Source organism: Hippopotamus amphibius, chromosome 5 (assembly GCF_030028045.1).
Source record: "Hippopotamus amphibius kiboko isolate mHipAmp2 chromosome 5, mHipAmp2.hap2, whole genome shotgun sequence".
NCBI classification, from domain to species: domain Eukaryota; kingdom Metazoa; phylum Chordata; class Mammalia; order Artiodactyla; family Hippopotamidae; genus Hippopotamus; species Hippopotamus amphibius.
This window is the reverse complement of record NC_080190.1, coordinates 26,394,828-26,418,348: the sequence shown is the minus strand read 5'-3', so window position 1 is coordinate 26,418,348 and position 23,521 is coordinate 26,394,828. Positions and strand designations below refer to the sequence as shown.

General features: G+C 38.2%; 2 protein-coding genes across 4 annotated transcripts in view; one reads left to right on the top strand and one right to left on the bottom strand.

Annotated features, from left to right (window-relative positions):
* The first annotated feature begins 8,882 nt into the window (after positions 1–8,882).
* SFR1 (SWI5 dependent homologous recombination repair protein 1) lies at positions 8,883–14,456 on the top strand. Of its 3 annotated transcripts, none has more exons than XM_057735714.1 (4): positions 8,883–8,942; positions 10,588–10,703; positions 11,841–12,251; positions 13,308–14,456. In XM_057735714.1, exons 1-4 carry the CDS (start codon positions 8,930–8,932, stop codon positions 13,497–13,499), a joined length of 732 nt encoding a protein of 243 aa, XP_057591697.1. In that variant the 5' UTR covers positions 8,883–8,929; the 3' UTR covers positions 13,500–14,456. The 3 variants fall into 3 exon arrangements, with proteins under 3 accessions (XP_057591697.1, XP_057591696.1, XP_057591698.1); XM_057735713.1 differs by lacking the exon at positions 8,883–8,942 and adding an exon at positions 9,717–9,842 and having other exon boundaries at positions 13,308–14,455; XM_057735715.1 differs by lacking the exon at positions 8,883–8,942 and adding an exon at positions 9,845–9,982.
* A 3,616-nt stretch (positions 14,457–18,072) lies between these two features.
* The window catches only part of CFAP43 (cilia and flagella associated protein 43), a 113,332-nt gene continuing 107,883 nt past the window's right edge, over positions 18,073–23,521 (bottom strand). The window contains exons 35-38 of the mRNA XM_057736513.1: positions 21,767–21,931; positions 19,746–19,826; positions 18,534–18,687; positions 18,073–18,350 (exon numbers count right to left, since the gene is read on the bottom strand). Coding sequence (XP_057592496.1) covers positions 18,190–18,350; positions 18,534–18,687; positions 19,746–19,826; positions 21,767–21,931 — 561 coding nt within the window. The 3' untranslated portion in view covers positions 18,073–18,189. The remainder of the gene's footprint in view (positions 18,351–18,533; positions 18,688–19,745; positions 19,827–21,766; positions 21,932–23,521) is intronic.

Genomic DNA, 23,521 nt, shown 5'->3' with positions numbered 1-23,521 from the left:
TAACCTGTGCTCCATTCCCTGGCCACACAGGCTGACAATTATGCTGCCTTTCACAAGAGGACTGAGTAAGGGGCAGAAAAGACAAGCTTGTTAAAACCCATCGCATCATGAACAAAGCAACTTAAAAGCACCACTTCCAAAGAAGGCCGGTAGCATCACACCAAAAGGGTGCACATCTTAGTGTTTGTCTCCAAGTAGCCTTTCTTGGTCCAATGACAGAAGCAACAATGAGAAATAATAAGACATGAAGCTGAAAGGTGTAGATTAGATTTGAGGAACAGTTTTCCTCTCAGAGAAGCTGTTCAATATGGGTATCAATTATGCCAGTGAATATTCTTCCTTGAAGATTTTTTGGGGGATTGTAGTAAAGTATACATAATACAAAATTTACTCTTTTAACCAGTTTTAAATATATAGTTCTGTAACATGAAGTACATTCATATTGCTGTCACCATTCTACCTTCTGTCTCTATGAATTTGACTATCCTAGGTATCTCATATAAGTGGATTTATACAATATTTGTCCTTTTGTGTCTGCATTATTTCACTTAGCATAATGTTTTCAAGATTCATCCACGTTGTGGAAGGTATTGGAATTTCATTCCTTTATAAGGTTGAGCGATATTCCATTGTACATATATGTATGTATATTGCACATTTTGTTTATCCATTCATCTGCTGATGGACATTTGGGTTGTTTTGAGCTTTTGGTTATCGGTGAATAATGTTGCTATGAGGTCAGTGTACAAATATGTATAAGTCCCTCTTTCAATTCTCTTGGGTTTATACCAAGAAGTGGAATTGCTGGATCATATGTGTGCAAGGAAAAAAATCCAGTCTTTCCTCCTGTGTATCTCTCCTTGACCACACTCACAACACTTCTGGTACTTCTGGTCACTAAATAGTGGGTTTTTTCCCCCCACACCAAGCAATTCTCTGTGACATCAGCTGAGTCCTACAATTTAACTCAGTTTTGACGTTACCTACCTGGAGGTAACATCGGATCCCACAGATTAAGGGTTCAGTCCCAGGAGGCTGTTCCCCCACTTCAGATGCCAATTGCTATCAGTAGGCTCCGAGCTTACCTGCAACTTCTGTCCCACTGGGCTACACTTGGAGGTTCCCATGACCTATTCCCCTTTAGATTTGATTCTTTGCTAGAGTGGCTCACAGAACTCAGAGAAACACTTACGTTTACCAGCTTATCAAAGGATATGATAAACAATACAGATGAACAGCCAGATGAAGAGATACATAAGGCAAGGTCTGGGAGGGTTTTGAGCACAGGAGCTTCTCTCCCCGTGCAGTTGGGGTGTGTTGTGCTCCTGGTGTGTGGATGTGTTCACAAACCTGGAAGCTCTCAGAACCACCTACTAATTGGGATTTGATGGAGGCTTCCTCATGTAGGCATAATCAATTACTAACTCCATTCCCAGTTTCTCTCCCCTCTCTAGAAAAGTGGGGGTGGGGGTAGAGACCAATATACAGTAAAACCTTGGTTTGCGACCATAATTCTTTTCAGAAACATGCTTGTAATCCAAAGCACTTTCATATCAAAGCGAATTTCCCCATAAGAAATAATGGAAACTCAGATGATTCGTTCCACAACCCAAAAATATTCATATAAAAATGATTACAATACAGTAATATAATACAAAATAATAAAGAAAATACAAAATATAAAGAAAAATAAATTAACCTGCACTTACCTTTTGAAACCTTTGTGGCTGGTGTGAGGGAGACAAGAGAGAGGAAGGTTATTGTGTAGGACGACTTTCACTATCACTAACGGAATCACTGCTATCTATTGGCTCAATGGAATCTTTTTCTTTTCATGCAACTTTAACAAGGAACGTATCCAATGACACTTGCTTTTGCCTCCTTTTGAGGATTTCACGGAAATGTGACATTGCATTGCTGTTAAACAGATTCATTGCTCACACTGCTACAGCCTTATTTGGGTGGTGCTTTTCTACAAAATTTTACACTGTTTCCCACATTTTACACATCTCCCTAACCTCATTTGAAGTGAGGGATTCCTCCGCCTTTTTCTCCTCCTTCTCCTCCATAACCTCTTGCTGTTGCTCGGGATGCAGATCCATCAGTTCGTGGGTGGTCAGCTCCGTTGGCTCAGTTGTGATCATGTGGCTTTCGGCGTCACATACTACTCGTATCGCAAGACATCGTTCACTTATCAAGTTAAAATTTATTAGAAATGTTTGCTCATCTTGCGGAACACTCACAGAACAAGGTTTTAGTGTATATTTTTTCTAATATCTCACAATATGGTAATCCTATGCTTAATGTTTTGAAGAACTACCACCCTGTTCTCCACAGTGGTGGTACCATTTTACATTCCCACCACCAATGCAAGATTTTTTTTTTTTTTAAATGGGATTTTGCCTGGGAGGTTTACACAGCTTCTCCCAAAACTCTCTTTGTTCACCATGCCATGAAAGTCACTAGGCTTTTTGCTTGTATTTACTTCATTTAATCTTTTCATCATTTATTTTTTTAAAAGAAGGAAAAATTCAGTAACTTCTCAGTAATTTAAAGGGCACAGTAAAAGCTCTGCCTGCTGTTAATATTCCCCTCTCCCTCCCTCTATTAGATTGTTACCCTGTCACTCTCTCTTCTTATCATGTTTGGAATTCTCACCTTTTGAGTTACTGATTAAATACTTAATCCATCCATCCTTAAATTTATCCATTCAAAACACATTTGTTGAGCACCTACAGCAAGAGAAAAAGAGTTGTAAACATCATTGTGTGTCATTTATGTTCACCAAAACTTGTATTCAAACAAAAATGCCAAGTGGCTTCCCAATTTTCCCCAAATTAAACTGACAACCCATGATTATGTAATGCTTAGTACAGATTTAAGCAACCACTCCTTCATAATTTGTGACCACAGCCCATTCACTCCCAATTCACTGCATACAGCAACAGAAATCATCAAAGGAAAGGTTTGGAAGGCCAAAGAAAAGTCAGGAAGGTGAGGTCTGTGGCTTTACAGCCTTACTCATTTAAACCTTCACCTACTGTAAAATGTGGCTTATCTCACAAGATATAATCAAGTGTAACATGATTATTACAATACTCCATCAGCCCTAAGAAAGTACAGTATATCTACTAATGCATGTTTACATCATAAAATGCTAATCATAAAATCATGAATGTCCATAATCGTTTTTAGTCAATTATATCTAAAGGTCTTAAGAACATGAAGTATGCATTTCTCGTTAAGGAAAATATCATGATTTTTCTCAGAATTTAGCTCTAAGTAAGTGGGCTCAGGTTTCATGGTGTTTAATCTGCTATTTGGACCTCAAAACCTGAGTTAAATCTACAGAATAATTTGTAGTATGGAGTAAACAAGCCTAGTAATCAGCAATTTCTTATAAAAAATAGTTCTAAAATACAAGTTTTGTTTTGCTTTTTTTAAGGGCAAGAAACACATAGTAAAAATGTCTCCCTCCCTTTTCCTTTCCCTCTTCTTCCCTCTCTTCCCACATAATTCTTGGTAGTGAATTTTGAGCTCTTGAGGACAACTTCAGTTACAAATGCTGTGGTCCAGGAAAGCTTCCTGTAATCTTAACTTGAGCAGATATGATTGAAAGGTGATGGGTTTGTAAGTTTTGCCTTGAGAGCTGCTAATTAGTATGTAAATGTCCAATTTCAGCCTTGTAGGTATCCTCAATAGTCCACGTAATTCTTACCTGTAGTCTTTCAAACTTGTGATAACATGCTATTTCACTTCTTAAAATCAAGTCGTTTCAGGTACTGGCTCACCAGATCTTTGATATCATTGATATCCATGAATTTCTTTTTTTGAAATGAATTCTCTTCCTAGAGTTTATTCTGGGGACTTAATCCCATTCTGAGTGCAGAAGAATTCTATCTAGATTGAGGGGAGCAGTAAGCCTGATTCTTTCAAACTATAAAAATGCAAAGTATTCACAGCAGACAGGGTTGTATTGGTGGGTAAGATTGGTTGATTGATTCATCCTAAAAACTAGTAACTGAAAATAAATTGCTATCCCTGTAGACAATTATTGGAATGAAACAAAATCAGCTTTACATATCTTCAGAACCTGAGGAAAATAGCTCTGAGTGAAAATAACATGCACTGGGAAACTGTTTATTTTAAAAGAGGAGCATCTTGCCAAAGATTCAAACTTATTCCTTTTGGGGCAGCTTAACTGCACAAGCTTTATGCTAATTATTATTATATTAAAGATTTGGCAGCTTTCCAAAAATCTTAAAGTTGTACATGCAGGCTTAAAATACGCTATCTCAATGGCCCAGCGTTAGGCTCGGAGAGCATTTCAGGTAATGTCAACCTATAGTAATGCTCATTTGTTTGTTTTTTAAACTATGGGCAATTTATAGTTTATAGTTTCTTAGGAATCTGCTTAACAAATGTGAATGGGATTAGTTGCCTGCCCTCCAAAACCCAAATCTGTGTTCTTTGGTATCAAGTGATGCTACCTGCCAAATGACAGGCTTTCAAAAGTCAAGAGACCATCTTTGCTGGTGAGTGTTATTCCTGCACTTGGTATGAATTTCACTCACAGCAGATCTTCAGCAGCATAGAGGCTGAGTTGTTAGTATGCAGCCTTCATAAAAGGGCACAGATTTACAAGTTATACAAAAGTGTAAGAAAGTGTAAACAGTACAATGGAGATAGAGTAAGTCATCATTCCCATGTCTGTGGAGTGTTGGCAAAAATTAAGTAACCTTCTCTTGATTTAAAAAAAAAGATAGAAGTTGGGAAGTGGCTATAAGAATAATTTGACTCAGAGCTAGTCACTTAACAAAAAGTGAAAAATAACTGAGATGATATCGGTACTTGATAGCTGCTATAATATCAACCAGAGTGATATGTAAGGGGAAGTTTTGGAAGGTGGAAGGGTTGGGAAGAGTTCGTGCTAAAGGTGTTCATTGTTGAAGGAACAGTATCATCTGTCTTAATCTTGTGTTAACAAGTCTAAATAGCTGAGTGAAATCTTGGAGAACCGTGTGAGGGTGAATATAGGCTGCATTCTATGCTTCTTTTCTAAGAGCCTATCCATGGAAAAGACATATTTTCATTATAAAAAACAGTGATATCATTTGCCAAACATGGGTCACCAGCATCATCATTTAACTTCACACATAATTTTTTCGGGAGACACAGAGGTGTGACAGAGATGGAGAGGTGGGTAATGTTGACATCATTGACAAGTCGTGTTATTTAGACATGGTGTGAGGTTAATGGGCACTAGGCATGATCTTGGAGGTGAAAGGGAGAGGATCAAGGAAGAGATGCCTTTGCTCAAGCTGCCTTCCCCACCTTGACCATGCCTCTCCAAGCGATCCTCCCTGGGGAGTCAGACCTCTTGGTCAGGGGTTCTAGCATTCAGTAGGTTTGGTATTGCTCATAAAGGTCCATGATGAAAACATTTTATGTTGCCTTTGGGAGTTGTGGGAAGAGGATTAAGTTGCAGTCTACCGCTTAGATCCTGAACTGGGCCAGAGAATTCCTGGTTATAGGCTAATGCAGAGATTTACTCTACTACTGTTTTTATGATCAAGTTTACCAAGGTATGGAAGAGCAGAAGTGAAAAGATCAATAGTGCCCTAGAATATGGTAGAATGGTCTCTTAACTCTTTATTTTATTGGTACTAATAGACACTCTCACTCCCCCATCTTAAAAAAGCATCACCAAGAAGAAACCTTTTATATTCTCAAGACTAAAACAGTAATGAGAGGTGAGGGTGGAAAACTGAGTTGACTTCTTGCCGGCACTTCAAAAAGAGTTCAATACTGTGAAATTATCTTGGGAGTTATTTTGCAAACTTCAGGTGGTTAAAGATGATTATAAGACATGTTCTGTTGCTTAAGGATTTGCTGACATCTATTGCCTTTTTTTCTCCAAATGAATGCAGGGGTGACATTTTGGAGTTAATAAAGGATCTGAGAAAGATGTGGCCTTGAGCAATACTTTTATTAAAATTACTTTTCCACCATCTAACTCCTCTGCCACGACCCTCCCACTCACCCACATCCTACCCCCTTCCTTACCATGTTATTAATCTAACCTGAATCACTCTATTCTTCTCCAAGAGAACACACCCCACTAATAGCAGTGAATCACAGACACTCCTACTTCTCTAGTCTCTAATGGACTTGACAAAATGCCAAATCTAATAGAATAAAAGGACAGGAACTTCAAGGGAAAGGAGCTCTTTAGGTTCTTGTTCAGTATACTACCCTCAATATTAGTTACCAGATCAATTTTCTGGTTACCTGGTGGTGAACAGGTTTTTATCATTGACCCTCCTCATATCTCCATACTCAAAGTAGCCATCCTACTCAGTGAGGCAATCTTTCAGGCATGCCTAATAGTTAAGTCAAGGACTCTTTCGTCTTGAAGTTGAAAATAAAATCCCTTCTTGTTTAACTTGACTAAAAAATATTAAACAGTTTACCCTCAAAGGTCACCTTTTGATAACAAAGTCTTCAACAGTCTCTACAAGTGAACCAAGTATACTATAGAATTTCATTTGAAATATTAAGGTAATAGAGAAAAAAATAGAATTTGTCAGTTATTCAAAGGGAAATTTATGAGCTGACAGAGCTCTAAAACACATCTTCTTCACCATGGATAGGTCTATAGGATGAGATTTGAATTCATGGCAAGAGAAACCTAGAGGAGAGTTTTTGAAGGTGGCTTTCAACTTATCTACCAACGTCATAAGAAATATTGAAAGCCAGTTCAGATAATTTAATAGACTTTCTTGTGTTATAAATTTAGTTTAACTTGTGCTGATGGACTTTATAAATCAACTTAATTATGTGGATTTTATACAGTTCTTCACCCAAGTGGATTTTAATTCCAGTTTTAAAGTGTGTATGTATATCTTAGTTTTTAAAAAATACCTACAGATACTAGCTATGTTTACATGATATGAACATTGTCGTCAATACAGAAAAGTCAATGGAATGGAATTTAGGTCATCCTGAGATTACTGTTAAGCTTTTTAAAGTAATGTTAAAGCTAAGAATTTTTACAAAAATTACTGCAATAAAATTTTAAATTGTGGCTTAAATGTGTGTGTGTGTGTGTGTGTGTGTGTACGTGTGTGCTTGGTTATATGGGGGGGGGAGGGAGAGAGAGACAATTCACTATTCTCTTCTTGCTGTTACAAAAGAAAAAACCCTCATAAAGGTTTTTAGGTTTATGTCATTATCCCATCAACAATAATCACAGACAAGAATGAACGGAAGAAGCATTTTTACCACACCCTGATGAATAACAAGTGGTGAACAGTAGCCTTGGGTACTGAAGAAAGTTAAAAACAGACAGAGAAAGCCTGCCTTAGGTTAATATTAATTACTATTATCATTGAATTCTATTGCTCAAATAATTCTCTGTGGTGGAGTAAAGAATCCTTGCCTTCTGGTTTTCTGGGGCAGTATTTTTCCCTGCCTGAAAAGTTTCATATGAAACATACAATGTTGTGTGTCAGAAATAACAAACTCCTAATAGGCCAGTAGATTTCAAGTTCCTAAAGATGTGGAAATGGTTGCTAGGCTTTATCTAAATGTACAATGAAAACTATAGGGGCTATATTCCAGATCCTTTACACTTAATTGAGAATGAAAGGTATGTTTCCATTCTGGTTCATAATGGGAGTAAGTAAAATGCAAACTTGTATTTGGGAAAATCATTCAATTCTAACAACACACGGAAGTCAGAGATGTAGGTCAACAATGCACATTTCTGAAATATAGGTTTTTCTGAGTACATGTTCTGAAGTTCTTTGAAAATCTGGCCAAAACAATCTCATTTAATATACCAGTTCACATAATAAGCAAGTTAGAACATTTGCTAGGCAAGATGTTGTTTTTCTTTATGGAGCCAGCAAAAACACAGCTCTAAGCTTAGCTTATAATGATAAAAGGCTTTTGAAGCAGCTGATTTTAGGGAATCATAAAAACAACCCAACCTTTTGCCCCAAGGTGTAAAGAATATGCAGAGTGTGCATTACGCTTCTAATGTCAGGACAAATCACTCTGCTTTTTTTTACTGTAACTGATGCCAACGGATGAGTAAAGGGAGAAATAAATGTACAGACTGGGACCTGTGGCTTGCTGAGGTGAATAATAACTGTCTCACAAAATCATGAGTTTTCTCATTTTGTAAATTCCTTGAAATTAATTTATATAATTTTTGAAAAATTTAGAAGGATCAGAAAACATTATTAACTACATATGGAAGCTCCAAGTTTTCTGCTCTTTAGGGCTTACATTGTGAGGTATCCTACCCATCACAGCATCTTTTAAAAAATCTGTGGCCTTTTTTGGGGAGATAAGTGATAGATCAATTAGGGAATGGTGAATATAGTTGCATATATAACATAACTACTGAGCGCTTCCTAGATACCTACCGCTCTTTTTCACTGCCTGTTGTGAATTTTCATTTAATTCTCAAAACCCTAGGAGGTTGACACTATTATCCCCACTTTATGGATGAGGGCACTGAGGCACAGAGACGCTACATTACAAAGTACACAAAATAATGGTGCTGGGATTTGAACCTAGGCAATTTGACTCCAACATTTATGTCCTTGATCACTGCATTAGGTTGTCTTCAGGTTCTATATTTACATCCCACTGTTTAGCAGTTAATTAATTCTGGGTCCTGGCTACCTCTAAGCCATTATTATCAGACGTTAGTAAAAAGACAGTCTCAACGTTTAAAACGGCCATTCACTAGGATTCAAAACACTGGCCCGTTAAAATTCCCAGCTTCACGTGACTCAGAAATTACTCAACTGTCTTTTCCTAAACCCAGTGCGCCACCCAATTTAGTTAACTCTGCTGTTGCACAGCAACGCAACAGCACCACACAGGAAACGAGGACGATGATTTCAGGCTGAGGATGCCACTGCCCGGTATTCAGCCAGGGCCCTATCTGCCTCAATAACCCCAATTCTGGACCAACCCAATCTTATTGATTGTTCTGCTTCCTGTGTTGCACCGCAACAGATTTCCTTGGGCTACATTTTCTCTCAGATTTGACGAAAAGGTTCAAAGCCGAGCTAAGAAATCTACATTTTGAGGTAGATCCTGCAGAAAACCCGCAGCGGGACTGCAGAGTGTGCGGCAGCAAAAGCTAGAAAGGAGCTCAACTGCATCTGCCGGGGCTGTCAGCGAGATTTCTAACACGTTTGAATCTCAACACGCCACTGAACCCCTCGCTGCTCTTTTGCGGTCTCTGCCTTTGGAGTTCACAAGCTGAAAATTTACCAGCCAGCCCTCCCCGCGCCTCTGGGTCCCGCGGAGTCTGAGGAAAGGCCTTTGCTGTGGGGAGCGAGAAGAGACTGACAGGAACCAGAACAGGAGGGGCATTCTCAGGCGTCCTTCACAAACACACAAAAGCCAGGAGGCGGGAAGGGAAGGCGATGCAAGGAGAGAGGAGGGAGGGGAAGCCGCGAAGAAAAGCGTGCAGCCGTTTTGAAGCTCATCCCGGGAAGCGCCCAATGCCCGCGGAGACTCGCGGCCGCGCGCGCGTAATCCGGCCACTCTCGGGCGCTGGGCGGAGCAGAGCCGCGCGCATCAGTCATTCTGGCCAATCACGTGGCCCCGCCTCGCCCGGCCCCCTTGTGGAGGCTCTCGGCCGCGCGCGCGCAGTCCCGCCGCTCCGGGCGCTGGGCGAGGCGGGGCAGCGCGCGTCAGTCAGTCTGGCCAATCGCGCGTCTCTCCCGCCTCCCGCGCGGCCCCAGCTCTGAGGCGCCTGGCGCCCGGCCGCGGCTGCGTGAGCTCCCTGTGCTGTCGGGGGATGGCGGAGGGAGGTAGCTCGTGGGGCGCGGAGCGGGTGTTTGGGAGACCTGGGCTTCTTCGGGGATCGGATGGGAAGTCGAGTGGTGCTCCCTTTTCGCGATCAGGGCGTCTCTCAGCTCCACCTCAGGCCTGGGGTCTCTTGAGTGCTCGTGTGGGTTTTCTGTGGTGGCGGGAGGGGAGGCGTTGGTGGCCTTTGTTTGAGAAACAAACTTCAATTTCTCGTTTTCATGGTCTCTGGGCTACTTAGTCGAAAACGATTCAGAAAAGAGTAAATTTATCTGTGCTTGTGCTCCTATTCCTCAGGCCTGGAGTGTCGTTTTAGGATTTACGGTAGTGTGATAGGTCTGATTATGCTTTTTTGAGTCGAGATTTCAATTACATTTCCTTTCACTGTGAAGCTGGCGCAATGAAATTAAAGAATTCCTGACTGTCCAGAGTTGTTATTCCCTCCTATATGACAAGTTTTGAGGATTTTATCAATTAATAAAAACAAATGGAGAGTTGTTTATGTGAGATGCTAGCTAGTCAACTTATGAAAAAACTAGTAATCACCATAATGACCAACACAATCTGATTTAGGAAAGCAAATAAACTGCAAAAAGCAAGGATGAATCACAACGAAGTGAAGAAGGAAGTTGGCTGGCTTATTTGTTGATGTTATGGACAACAATAAAAAATTCTTTGATAAGAACTGAGGAATGTATAGAGGTGTGGATTAATTTGATTTCCGTTTTGTGATTATTTTTTGTTTTTTAGAAGTAAAGCAAGATTTCAAGATGAAAAGTCCATCAGACTCAGCTGTGATGTTACCTAGCACTCCACAGACCGGTGCCAATCCACCATTTCCCCGTACAAGTAGTTGGAGAAAACAAGTATGAAAATCTTAGTTATTTCAGTGGATCTATTCTGTATTTCTAAGTATTATGGCAATGGTGGTTTTAAGTCTACTGAACATTGTTAACATAATATGTAGATCAATAAGTAAAATTTTTATTAACAAATAATTTTACCCTGTTTGGGGAAAGCATCTTAGGAACTTGTGTAGAAATTGGCGATTTTTAGAAGATGATGGGCTCTCATCTGCCAGTCCTGGACTTCAGCTGCAGCATTTCCAGCCTCCCGCCTACCCTGCTTGCTTCAGCCTGGCCCCAACAATCTGAATTGACTTTGGCCAATCTATCCAGTTACTGTTCTGAATTCAGGGGTTTGTGTATATTGACAGACTCCCTAGTTTCGTCTCAAGTCTGAAGTCCAGGGGAGATTCTGTCAGCAACCAAGGACCTGTGTTCAGTCCTGAATGGAGGGTTTTTCCTCCAATTCCAGGGCTTGTCCCTATACTTGTTCTCCTAAGTGTATAGTTAGATTGTCTAATTGTTGAATACATTGTGCAGTGTTAAATACGTTGCACCCTTAAAGCTGTTTGCCCATTTTATCTTTATTTCAAAAATCTGAACATGTGGCTAGTGTATACTTGAACTCTTGGTGAAATTTAAATGTTAATAAAATAGTATTACCCACCCACCCCCCCCCAAAAAATTTGGGGGGTCTTTCCCCTTAGATAATGTATTGGACTTTCCCTCACATTTTCATCTTGACTCAATTCTTTTCATTTAGTTTCAGTTCAGGTTATTACAGCATTCCAAACAGGAAGTTTGAACCTGATGTCATGAAGGTCTTTGGTGGAAAGATCTAGGTCTTTTCCTTAATTTGTAGCTCAGAAGCACCTAACCACGTCAGGCTTCGGCTAATTGCTGAACAGATGTTTGTGATTACTGAGATAAGTGTCTCAACACTGTTTTAGAGTGCTGGCTTTGCTAAAATGAAAAGAGAATAAAACTTAGTGGAGCTTCCAGGGATTAAAGATATTTTGTGATGGTTACTTTAGATACATGGAGACAAAGCCATCTAGTGGTGTCTGCTATAGAAATGTAAGGTCTTGATTTCTAGTAGATTTATTTATATCAATGTTTTTCTTGATTAACATTATTAATATTTGATGCCTTTTTCAGCCTATGAGTGCAACCCTTAGAGAACGATTAAGGAAAACTAGATCTTCATTTAATTCCTGTTACAATGTGGTAAAACGACTTAAAGTGGAGAGTGAAGAAAATGATCAGAGCTTTTCAGAGAAACCAGCACCTTCAACAGAAGAGAACTGTTTGGAATTTCAAGAAAACTTTAAACACATAGACAGTGAATTTGAAGAAAGTACATACTTGAAAAATACTTTCAAGAATATCAATGAATGTGAATCTAAATCACTTGATACTGAGTCATGCAGTGATCTCAAAAATGACTTTATGAATGAGACTCTTCCCAACCATGGATTAAACAAAGAAAAAGCAAATTTGGTGAAGCAGATTCAGGAGAAAGAAGACCTTCTTCGGAGATTAAAACTAGTCAAAATGTATAGATCAAAGGTGAGAAGAATTTCAGAACCATTGCCTGATCATTTTTTTTAATTTTTAGGTAAATGGTAGGAAAGTATTTCAAAAAGGAAATATAAGTTTATCTTAGCATAATAAGAAATAAGCCAAGTATCCAGAAACCTGGCTTCCAACAAGTTTAACTCAAATCAAATCAAAGTCATAGAGTAGAGTAGAAGAGGCCTCTAAATACCAGGTATAACTTTTTGAAAGTCCCAGCCCTCATTTAATATGCAGTTGAAGCTTTACTCTCTAGTTTCCAGCCCACAGCAGTATTAGAGGTTTCAAATATTAGCTACAAGTTAATGAAAACAGAAGCAAAGGTGACAGTAAGTGAGAAAAAAGCTAAAAATGGGCCACAGAGTATACAATAAAAAGTATTTTTAGTAATGATCTCGTGTTATTAAATTATTATTAACACATTATTAAAATGTTCCAAGCATTTTCTTTAAGAAAACAACAAATATATATTAGATTTTAGATTTCAACCCACATGGGTTGAAGTAAATAGAATTTGGGCACTTGGAAGAAGATGACCCTTGCTTACCTGGATCATTCATGTATATTGCAATTGCTCTGTCCCCAGCAATGTGTAATAAATGTTGGAATACTATCTTATTTGCTGTCTTGAATTTTTAGGATTTTTCTAAATACAGCTACTTGAGTTTTATAAGATAGTGGCATTGTAAGCTATTAATGTGAATATCATTTTTTAAAGAAAAAGTCGATTTCTTTTTTTAAACCCATATTGTTGCTTCTTTGCATAGTTTTGCCCTATCTAATGATTTGATTTTTCCCTGAGGGTAAGGATAGCCCAGAGCTTTGACCAAACAAAACAGCCATAGAACTCAATTTGAGTGACTGTGTAACCATTTTACTTAAAACCATCCTGCTTTTTTCCTGGGTAGAAGTCCCATTCATGTCTAAATGTGTCACCCTTTAAACCTACAACTCATTGATTAGTTTAACAATTTTCATTAAATAAGTTAAAACAGGATGATTATCTAGTTATTGACATAAATTTATCTTTTTTTTTTTTTCCTGTTTCAGAATGACCTGTCTCAGTTACAGTTGTTAATAAAGAAGTGGAGAAGCTGTAGCCAGCTGCTGCTTTATGAGCTGCAATCAGCTATGTCTGAGGAGAACAAGAGACTAAGCCTTACTCAGCTGATAGACCACTATGGGTTAGATGATAAATTGTTACACTATAACAGAAATGAAGAAGAATTTATAGGTGTTTAATTCATAATTTTGTTCTTCAGAATATCTTTGTGGATGACAACATAATTAAAAGATATTTATACATTTTAAAGGGAAGATATAAACCATTAGAGCTTAGAGAAAGGTATCCTGGTGAACCTGGATCAATTTAGGGCCTCTATATAGATATAAACTAGGTTCTAAAATGAAAATTTAGTGTTTTGAATAAATTTGCCAAAGAAAACTTGACAGTTAAAGGTGAAAGAAAATTTTTGAATTGTCGTGTTTAAAAAAATAATTTGGACAATTGTGGAAGTGAGTTTTAATATTGTTTTATTTATTGTGGTAAAAAGTTTTAAATGTTAAAAAATAGCCCATCTAGTGAATGTCTAAACCTAAACTTGTCTAAAAATGCCTGCCTCTCCTAAGTTTATGCCTCTTCCTTGTTTCTACCCATTTACCACATATTTCCATCTGGATGGTCTAGCAGGTAATTAAATTCATATGTTCAAAATTATATTAGTTTCTCTTCAGATTTGTTACTTGTATTCCTCATTTCATTTAGTGAAATGATCATCTATTTCATATAAAACCACATATTTTCATCTCCCACTTCAAGGCATCATGGCATACAGGGCCTTTTACATTCATCTCCCTTTCTAGTTTTATCTGTGAAATAGGTTAAACTTAGCATATCTACTCCATTAACAGTGACTCCTCAGGCAGAAACCCACCTTCACTGGGTTGGGGTTCTGGCTGCCATGTTGTACTTTATCTGTCATCCTGGCCACAGACAGACATATGACTCAAGCTCGCCCAGTCCTTGAGAATCTGGAGTTGAGCTCAAGAAAAGAAAGCCTATCTCTTTTCATGGCTGGAGCTGTTGTATGTGAACTTGGAAGCAGAAAAGCTGGTGTGCTTAAGTGTGCCCTTACAGAGAAAGGCAGAGATGACGGAGAACTTTGTGGGTCAGTGGCTTCTTGGTTCTGGTTTCCAGTCTTCCTGATAGCTTTCAGATTTCTGGTTTTGGCTCCTTTTAAGGGCTAAGACAGCTTTACTTAGTTTTCCACAACCATCCCCCCCCCCCAACCCCCATCTTAAAAAAATCTTCCCTACTATTTGGTAAACAGCTACTACCCTAAGCTTCCCTTCTGCGCCCCCAACTGCTCCTTACTTTCAGGCCAGTCGTTCTCCATGATCCAGCAGACTATTAATGTTGGCATATCAGGACCCTGCTCTTTCATGCATTCTAATTGTTAGTGCTCATGCCAGTAACTTACCCCTACCCCTCGCTCCAATTCTTGCCTTCTAGACACCGCCATTGTCATTGGCTTCTGTGAACCCAAGAGGACTGGCTCAGCCCTCACATGGGCCTTCCCTGGCTCTGGGATTTCCAGATGGGCATCCCTGGGGAGTTGTTGCTGACCAGCCTCCATTGCTTCTTGCTGCTCAGCCAGAGGTCCTAAATGTGGCAGGGGAAGTAGTCTTCCTGGTGATGGTACCACCATTTGACTGCAGCTGCCCACAGCTGACTGGCACATCCCCTGGAGTCACCCTTACATGTCCACTTGGGGGAACTACAGCATCAGTGGGACTCTGGTTTTGGGAGAGCTGGGGAGCAGTTGAGGGTATAGCAATGGGGATTTCTAAGGCACTGGCTTGGTGCTGAGGGCTCCAACAGCTCAGTGGGCACTTCCACAAGAGGAGGTAGGTCATGGAGTTTGGATGGGGCTTATGGGAGAGTTTGGGGCCTAGGGATGCCCACGAAGCAGTCCCCCTTTTAATGATTTCCATTGAATTTCACCTCTATTTAATAGGATATATTTATTAAGAACTATTGAATGAGAACTATTTTTATTCATTAAAATGAAAGCTAACACTTAGCAGTTGCTTTGTGCCAATTTTAAAAGTATGTTAACTCATTTCAGTATTACAATTATCAACATCCTGATTTTAAAGATGAGGAAATTTTAAGATTAAGTAGTTATTTAGTGACAGAGTCAGAATTTGAACACAGGCAACCCAGAACAGAGTTCATACTCTCAAGTCCCAGCCTCAAAACCATGTTATGTTTGACCCAATTAATTATATTACTACTTGATAATATAGATGACATTTTAAAGGGCTATAAAAATATGAATATAATTGCTCTTAGTTCAGCAGAAGCTAAGAGGAACCAGTACCATGGACATATCAAGAGAGAATTGGGTTCATGGCCCATGTGCCCTTCCAAAGCACCTGCCAACACCCCCAAACCAGAAGATGCCTCCTGTTGAAAGTGCTGCTACTAGAATATAGCTTGGGGGCAAGAGGCTGTTGCTAACCTCCACTCTATGCCTCAAAGCTGAGGCATTCAAGCAAGGAGCATTGCCAGAATCACTCAGGGTAGATACTAAGAAACAGAAATGACACAGGCTGTTAAGACCCGGGAATCCATAAAGTATTGTCCAGTGAAATTTGTGGCCTTGACTAGTAGCAAATGGAGGCTCCAGCAGCTAATTTAGGTGACATGGAAATGTTACCAGTGGGCCAAACTGATGTTACCAACGGGCTTAATCAGCCAAATTGACTACTTCAGGAGTCATTCTAGGTCTAAGGAGGGGAGTTGTCAAAATGATATTGGTTTTGTTTTCCTTACTGTTCCCACCACTGATCACTATACAGGTGATCAGTTATGGTACTGTCCTGGCAATTTTTCAATAGAAGGTTTTAAAACTTCTAAAAAATTTTTTTCTAAATAGAATGTTTTACAATCGCTCTCTCGCTTTACCTACACCAGTGTATACTGAATATAGTGTTGTGGATTAAATTTAACATTTAATTCACAAATTGCATAACAATGAGACATTGACACAATTTGGAGATTGTGGTTAATGATCCCAATGGTATCACCCTGGAATGTAGCAGTCCAAAGGCTATGGAAAGGCAGAGCAGTTTTCTGAACAGTTAATCTTCTCATTACTTATCATCCTCTATATGAATAAAATGATAAACTATTTCATGGAAATGTAAGAATTTTGATCACCAGATTCCTTTGTGTGTGTCTGTGTTTCTCCACACCAAGCAGTTCTCAGACACCATCTGGATGTCCTACAATTCAACTCAATTCTGACACAACTATCTGGAAATAGCATCAATTTCTACAAGTTAAGGGCTCAGTCCCACAAGACCTCCCTCCACTTCAGATGCCAATTGAAAGCCCAGATTGTTACCTGTGCTTCTGACCAGCTGGCAATAAATCAGAGGTTCCCAAGACTCCCTCCTTCCTTGGGTTCAATTAATTTGCTAGAGTGGCTCACAGAACTCAGAGAAACATTTTATTTACCAGAGTACCATTTTTTTTTTTTTTTTATTATTTTATTTTATTTTTTTGGGGGGTACACCCGGTTCAATCAACTGTTTTTATACACATATCCCCATATTCCCTCCCTTCCTTGACGCCCCCCCCTCGAGTCCCCCCCACCCTCCCTGCCCCAGTCCTCTAAGGCATCTTCCATCCTCGAGTTGGACTCCCTTTGTTATACAACAACTTCCCACTGACTATTTTACAGTTGGTAGTATATATATGTCTGTACTACTCTCCCGCTTCCATTTTGTTATAAAAGGATCTAACACAGGAACCTCCAGATGGAAGAGATGCATAAGGCCAGGTACGGGGAAAGGCTCAGAGCTTGCTTGCTCTCTCTGGGCACACTCTCCAAACCCACTCCTTGTGAGGTTTTATGGAGACCTCATTACATAGGTATGATTGATTAAATCATTGGTCATTGGTGATCAATTCAACTTCCAGCCCCTTAACCCTCCCTAGAGGTGGGGGGTCGGGGTGTGGGTGAGGGTGGGTGGGTGGATGGGAGGTTGGGATACAGGGTTGGTTCTCCTGGCAATCAGCCTGCATCCTTAGGTGCAGGCCAAAATTCACCTCATTAACATAACAAAGCACTTGTATCTCTCTCATCACTTAGGAAACGCCAAGGGTTTTAGGATCTCTGTGTCAGGAATGGTGTCGAAGGCCAAATATATATATTTCTTATTATAAATCACAATATCACAAAATGAGAAAACGCTTTTTTTCTGTTTACTAAACTATTGGGTGGGGCACAAAATTAAGTTCTGTTGCAATAAATATGAAATATAGAAGATTATGTCATGTTTATGTAGAAGAAGATATGTTGTAATTTAAAAATGATTCAGGGCTTGGTAAAAGTAAACAGTTCACCTTGTTCCCATTGGTAGGACAGGGAATAATCTTAAACATTCTATTAATTTTTTTCTGATTACAGAGAAATACTTATGGAAGAAAATGGGAAATATAGAAAAGTATAAAAGATAAAGATCACTCATAATCTTATAATGTTTCTGGTCATTTTGTAAAATTAGAAATACCAGTAGTGGCTAAGAATAGTTTTTTGTCTTTACAACTTTCTATACTACTGTGAAAATAATTTTTGATCAAATTAAGACAATAAAATAGATTTTGAATATATTCTGAGTTAAAATCTTGTTCATTCTTGAATAAAAATAATTCATGTTATTTCAGACATTTATTCATGCAGGACACACATTTTTATAATGATTAAGGCTAAAATCAAACAATTCACTATTAAAAATATGCCACTTAAAGAGGAGACTCTACTTAAATTTCCTGATATAAGAGAAACAGAAATCATGTTAACCAAATGAATTTTTTGTAAAATGATTGATTTGGTCTTGTTTCTCACCAGCATTTTTACATTTAAACGAGAGCAGGAAATGTTTTCATTCTTAATCTTTCAACTTCAGCCTGTAGTATTAAAATCTGCTCAGCTTGTTCTTTTGAAATTTTTGTTAACTTTTGTTGTTGCATCATGTTTTCATATCGTTCTTTGGCAATCTTTTCACAAGTCAGTTTAGACCCTATCCCAGAAACAAAGAAGAAATTATTTGGATTGTTACCTATACTTTTAAATACAGAAACAGCACTCAGAATCAATTAAACATATGGAACAAATACTGGTAGCTTTATCACCACTATATAGATTTTAGGAATTCTGATTACTTTTAAAGAAACTGATTGTTGATTAAAAAAAAAAATCTTACCCACTGCATTACAGATGTCTTTTCTCTCTGAGACAGCCACCAGCTCTTCTCGTAAATTGCAGCTTAGCACATAATTTGCTACATCTTTTTGATTGCTGCACCTTCTCAGTTTTTTAAGTAGCTTTTTGCAGTTTTCCACATTCTTTCTGTGGGTCTGAAATTTTTGTTCCCATGACACCCCACAAAAATAATTTTGAAAAAAATATATTTTATAAAGACATTATTCTTAAAATTTAAATACACTGTCATCATTAAGATATCTTACCACCACATCCCTAGTGCCTAGCATAATGCCTGCACATAGTAGGTACTTAAAATATTTGTTGAAAGCTAGAATGGTAGAGTAAAAAAAATCCTTTACAATGCCAAGGAAAGACTATCAACACTTCTACTACATAAAATGTAACCTAATGTGAAACAGGAAATTCATCTACACTCCAATATCTCCCAAGGGATTAATTTGAATGTTAAAAGAATTGCTTTACAACCTAAATGTCCATCGACAGATGAATGGATAAAGAAGATGTGGCACATATATACAATGGAATGTTACTCAGTCATTAAAAAAGAATGAAATAATGCCATTTGCAGCAACATGGGTGGACCTGGAGATTATCATACTAAGTGAAGTAAGTCAGACAGAGAAAGACAAACATCATATGATATCGCTTATAGGCATAATCTGAAAAAAAAAATGATACAAATGAACTTATTTACAAACTAGGAACAGACTCACAGCCTTAGAAAACAAACTTATGATTATGGGTGGGGGGGGGGAGGGATGGATTGGGAGGTTGGGATTGATATATACACACTGCTATATTTAAAATAGGTAACAAGGTCCTGCTTATAGCACAGGGAACTCTGCTCAATATTCTGTAATAACCTAAATGGGAAAAGAACTTGAAAAAATAGATACATGTATATGTATAACTGAATCACTTTGCTGTACACCTGAAACTAACACAACATTGTTCATCAGCTATACTCTAATATAAAAAAAAAGATTTTAAAAAAAGAAGTGCTTCAGGTTACAACATTGGTTATGGCTGCAAAGACACTATTTAGGGACCTCTAATTACATCCTGAATATCATTATAAAAGACCAAGATTTTGGTAGGTTCTATTTGAATTCATGATTTGAAAACTATTACTTTGTTCAAATCATTCACAACTATTGGAATTATAATGATCAAAACCTTTGAGACCTACCTTATCTAAAACAGCAATGGTTTGCTCCATTATTCCAATCTGAATGGCAATCAGAGTCTCATAGTTCGGTTCATTTAGGTACTTTGAGAGGAAAAAAAAAACCCACAATGTTTGTAAGGATATTTTTCTCTATTTCTCTCAATAGATAATTTTATAAAGATTATATTAGTTTGAAAGTTACTGTTTCCCATTAAAAAATATCTATCCAAGTTAGGATTGATTTGACTTTTGTGCCATACTATTTACTAATATTTGACTATTGATACACTTACCTATATACTAATAATTACAAATGCCTAGAGTTTATTTTCTCTTTCATTCATTCATTCATTTATTCAACTCATCACATATTTATTGTGTCTCATTTGAGAGTATCTCATAAGCCCCATATTAACAATGTCCCAGTTAAAGACACTGAGGGAGATAACAAAGATAACATGACCTAGCCTTCAGGAAAAAGAGAACATGTAGTATGATCAGTTGCCAGAAGATATGTAAGATGACATGCAAATTAAAAGGTGATTTGAAAAAAAAAAGGTGATTTGAGACGGGTTATAACTGGGGAAATCAAAAAGGCTTTATGGATGACGTGGCATTTAAACCAGACCTTGAAAAATATACAGATTTGGGATGTAAAAAAAAAATGAGGAAAAAATTTTCAGGTAGAAGAACCAGTATTAGCAAAGGCACAGAAGTAGAATCCTAGAAAATAAATCAGTTTGGTTTGAAAATACTGATGTGTAAGAGGTACAGTGGGAATGAATTTGAGAAGATAGATTGAAGGACACTGAACACCACTTAAGGATTTGAGAATTCATTTGCCAGGTAAGAAGAGGAAGTTTAAAATGTTTGAGCAGAGTAGTAATGCTATTAGAGCTGAAGAAAAATGTGACTATGACAGCATATACAGTATAGATAAGATAGAGAAAAATCCAAGGTCAAGAGACTAGTTAGGAGATTATTATAAATTACTCTAAACCATTGAAAAGGAAGGACTGAAGCACGGTAAAGGCAGTGGGCATAGAGAATAACGGAGTAAATGGATAAACTAGGCAAGACTTGAAAGACAAGGGAAAGAGAGGAATCAAAGAGGAAAACAACTTTAACCCCGAGTGAACAACTCAAAGAACAGAAATAAGCAAAATAAGAAGAGGAGCTGTTGGGAGGTGGGAAATATAGAAACAGAGCTTGAGAAAGGTCAGGTTCAGAGAGCTTAGATTGGAATTGGAATTGAATTGGAATCCAGAAAGCTTGAATGAGTCTTTTAGCAGTGATCGTGGAAGCTAGAAAAAGAGAGATCATCAAAGGAGAGGACATGGAAAGAAGCACAGAGCTGAGGGCAGAATCGTAAAGAATAGCTATACTTAAGAGTTAGAAACAAAAGCGCAATAGGAAAAGAGGCAGGGTGGTCTGACATGTTGGAAGAAATACAGGAGAAAACAGGGATGATTAAAGCCAAAAGAATGGGCAATTAGGAATGAAGATGGATAGACTTCCCTGGCAGTCCAGTGGTGAAGACCCCGCGCTTCCACTGCAGGGGGTGCGGGTTCAATCCCTTGTCAGGGAACTAAGATCCTGCATGCCGCGCGGCCAATACAGCTGATTCACTTTATTGTACAGCAAAAAGTGGCACAACAGTGTAAAGCGATTATATTCCAATAAAGAGCTTAAAAAAAAAGTAAAGCAATTATATTCCAATAAAGAGCTTAAAAAAAAAGAAGATGGACAAATGCTACAGTGATGGTGATGACTTGGAAAGGGACCACTATATTTGACAGTTAGGAAATTCCTGGTGAACTGCAAGATAGAACCATACTACTGAATGGCTCACAAGGAACCAGAGGCAGAAAGTGTAAACTATGGGAAGAAATGAACAGAATTCATTAGTCGTATTGTGAAATACTACCAGTATAGAATATATTCTTGACATCACAGAGGCTTCTTATTAAATACTGGTTGAATAAATGAATACATTAATGAATGAAATTAAAATTATATAGTAGGGGGTAGGGAGAACTTACCTTTTGACGATCTCTTGAAAAAAACAGCATCTGAATATCCCAAGCCTTCTGATTTAGATCTTCCATTTCCATCTCCATTTTCTTATGTTCCCACTCGATCTGAAATATTCCTTTGTGGACTTCTTTACTTTCCATCATGCTAGCAACTTTCTTTTGTCCTTGCGTCTTAAAAAAAAGTACATTCTGATATTCATATGATTCTGCATACAGAGTACAGAATATTCGAAGCTGAATGCTTTTCTTAGAAAACACTTGGACTGCGGAGATAATTCCATCCTCTTTTTTAAAATGTAGCAGATATTAAAAAATTACTTCATGGACACAATCTGATCATTATAAAGCATGATAGTTACTAAACAGAAGGGATTATAAGATACATTTAAATGGCATAGCCAATTTACTTTTATGTCAATGATTAGGCAGGCACTCCTTTTGCCATTGCCAATCTACCAATCTGTATGTGTTTGTACCCCTAGTCCATCCTGCTTCTTGACACTATAGGTGAAAGACAGTAGTTTAATGTAGCTAGGCACAACAGTATCGGGTTGGTAGCTAGTGGAAAAGCAAGAAAATTGAGTTAGTTAAATATGATATTTAAACACCTAGATACTCTGTACTTTATTTCAAATTGTGTATATGACGTTCAGGAATATTTTCATGAAATTGTTCTCCCGGATTGCTAACAATGAAACTACTATGTGAGTTCCATCAGTTAATGTTTTATATTTTTCCTCTCTTCTCCTTCAAGAACTTACCTTCTTCAAGTTCATGCCACTAGACTATATCAACTGCTACTCTTTTTAAAAATTATTTTCAACTTTTGATCACCGCTTGGCCTCAGTTCCTCGAATTTCCCACTTTCAATGATCTTTTCTATATCTTGCTCAGCCACCAAGCTCCCATGATCATACCCTTGATCTTGTCATCACTAGCTCCAAAATCTTAAGGTCAAAAATTTCTGGACGCACACCATAACAAAGAGTAGCCCCTGCTCGTCTCAACTAGAGAAAGTCCGCATGCAGCAACAAAGACCCAACCCAGCCAAAAAATAAAATAAATAAAATAAAATAAAATAATAAAATGCCATCTTAAAAAAAAAGAATTTCTCTGGAGCAGTATCTCCCAAATGGGGGAAACACTGCCCCACTAGGGCACATTCAAGTATGTTTGGAGAAATTTTTGGCTGGCACAACTGGAGGGGGGCACTGCTACTGGCATCTAGGGGGTAGAGGCCAGGGATGCTGCTAAACTTCACAGGACATGAGCTCTCCCCAACAAATAATCAACCAGCTTAAAATGTCAATACTGCTGAGGTTGAGAAACACTTCTGTCGAACTACTGTATCTCCTCTCTGCTTTCCTTTCAGTCAGCTTTTTCATAAGACTTATTTATAGTCCTGATCTCAACTTCCTTACTTCATATTATTTCTTCAGCCATCACCAGTTGAGCTCCTGCCCTAACCCTCCACTGAGGGTTGACAACCATGCTCTTGTCAAGTAGTTGACATATGCATGGTTCCCTCCTCTTTGGAACTGTTTCTCTCATGGTTTCTAGGTTTTCTTCTATCTCACTGGCAGCTCCTTCTAGGTCTCCTTACTTAACTCCTTCTCTGCTAGATCTTTCAGAGTTGGAGTTTGGGTGTTGGCCCAAACTCCCTCTTCTCCTATCTACCCACTTCCTAGGTGGTCTCAAGCAATCTCATGGCATAAATTATCTATATGTAGATATCTACATGTAATAATCCATATGTAGTTA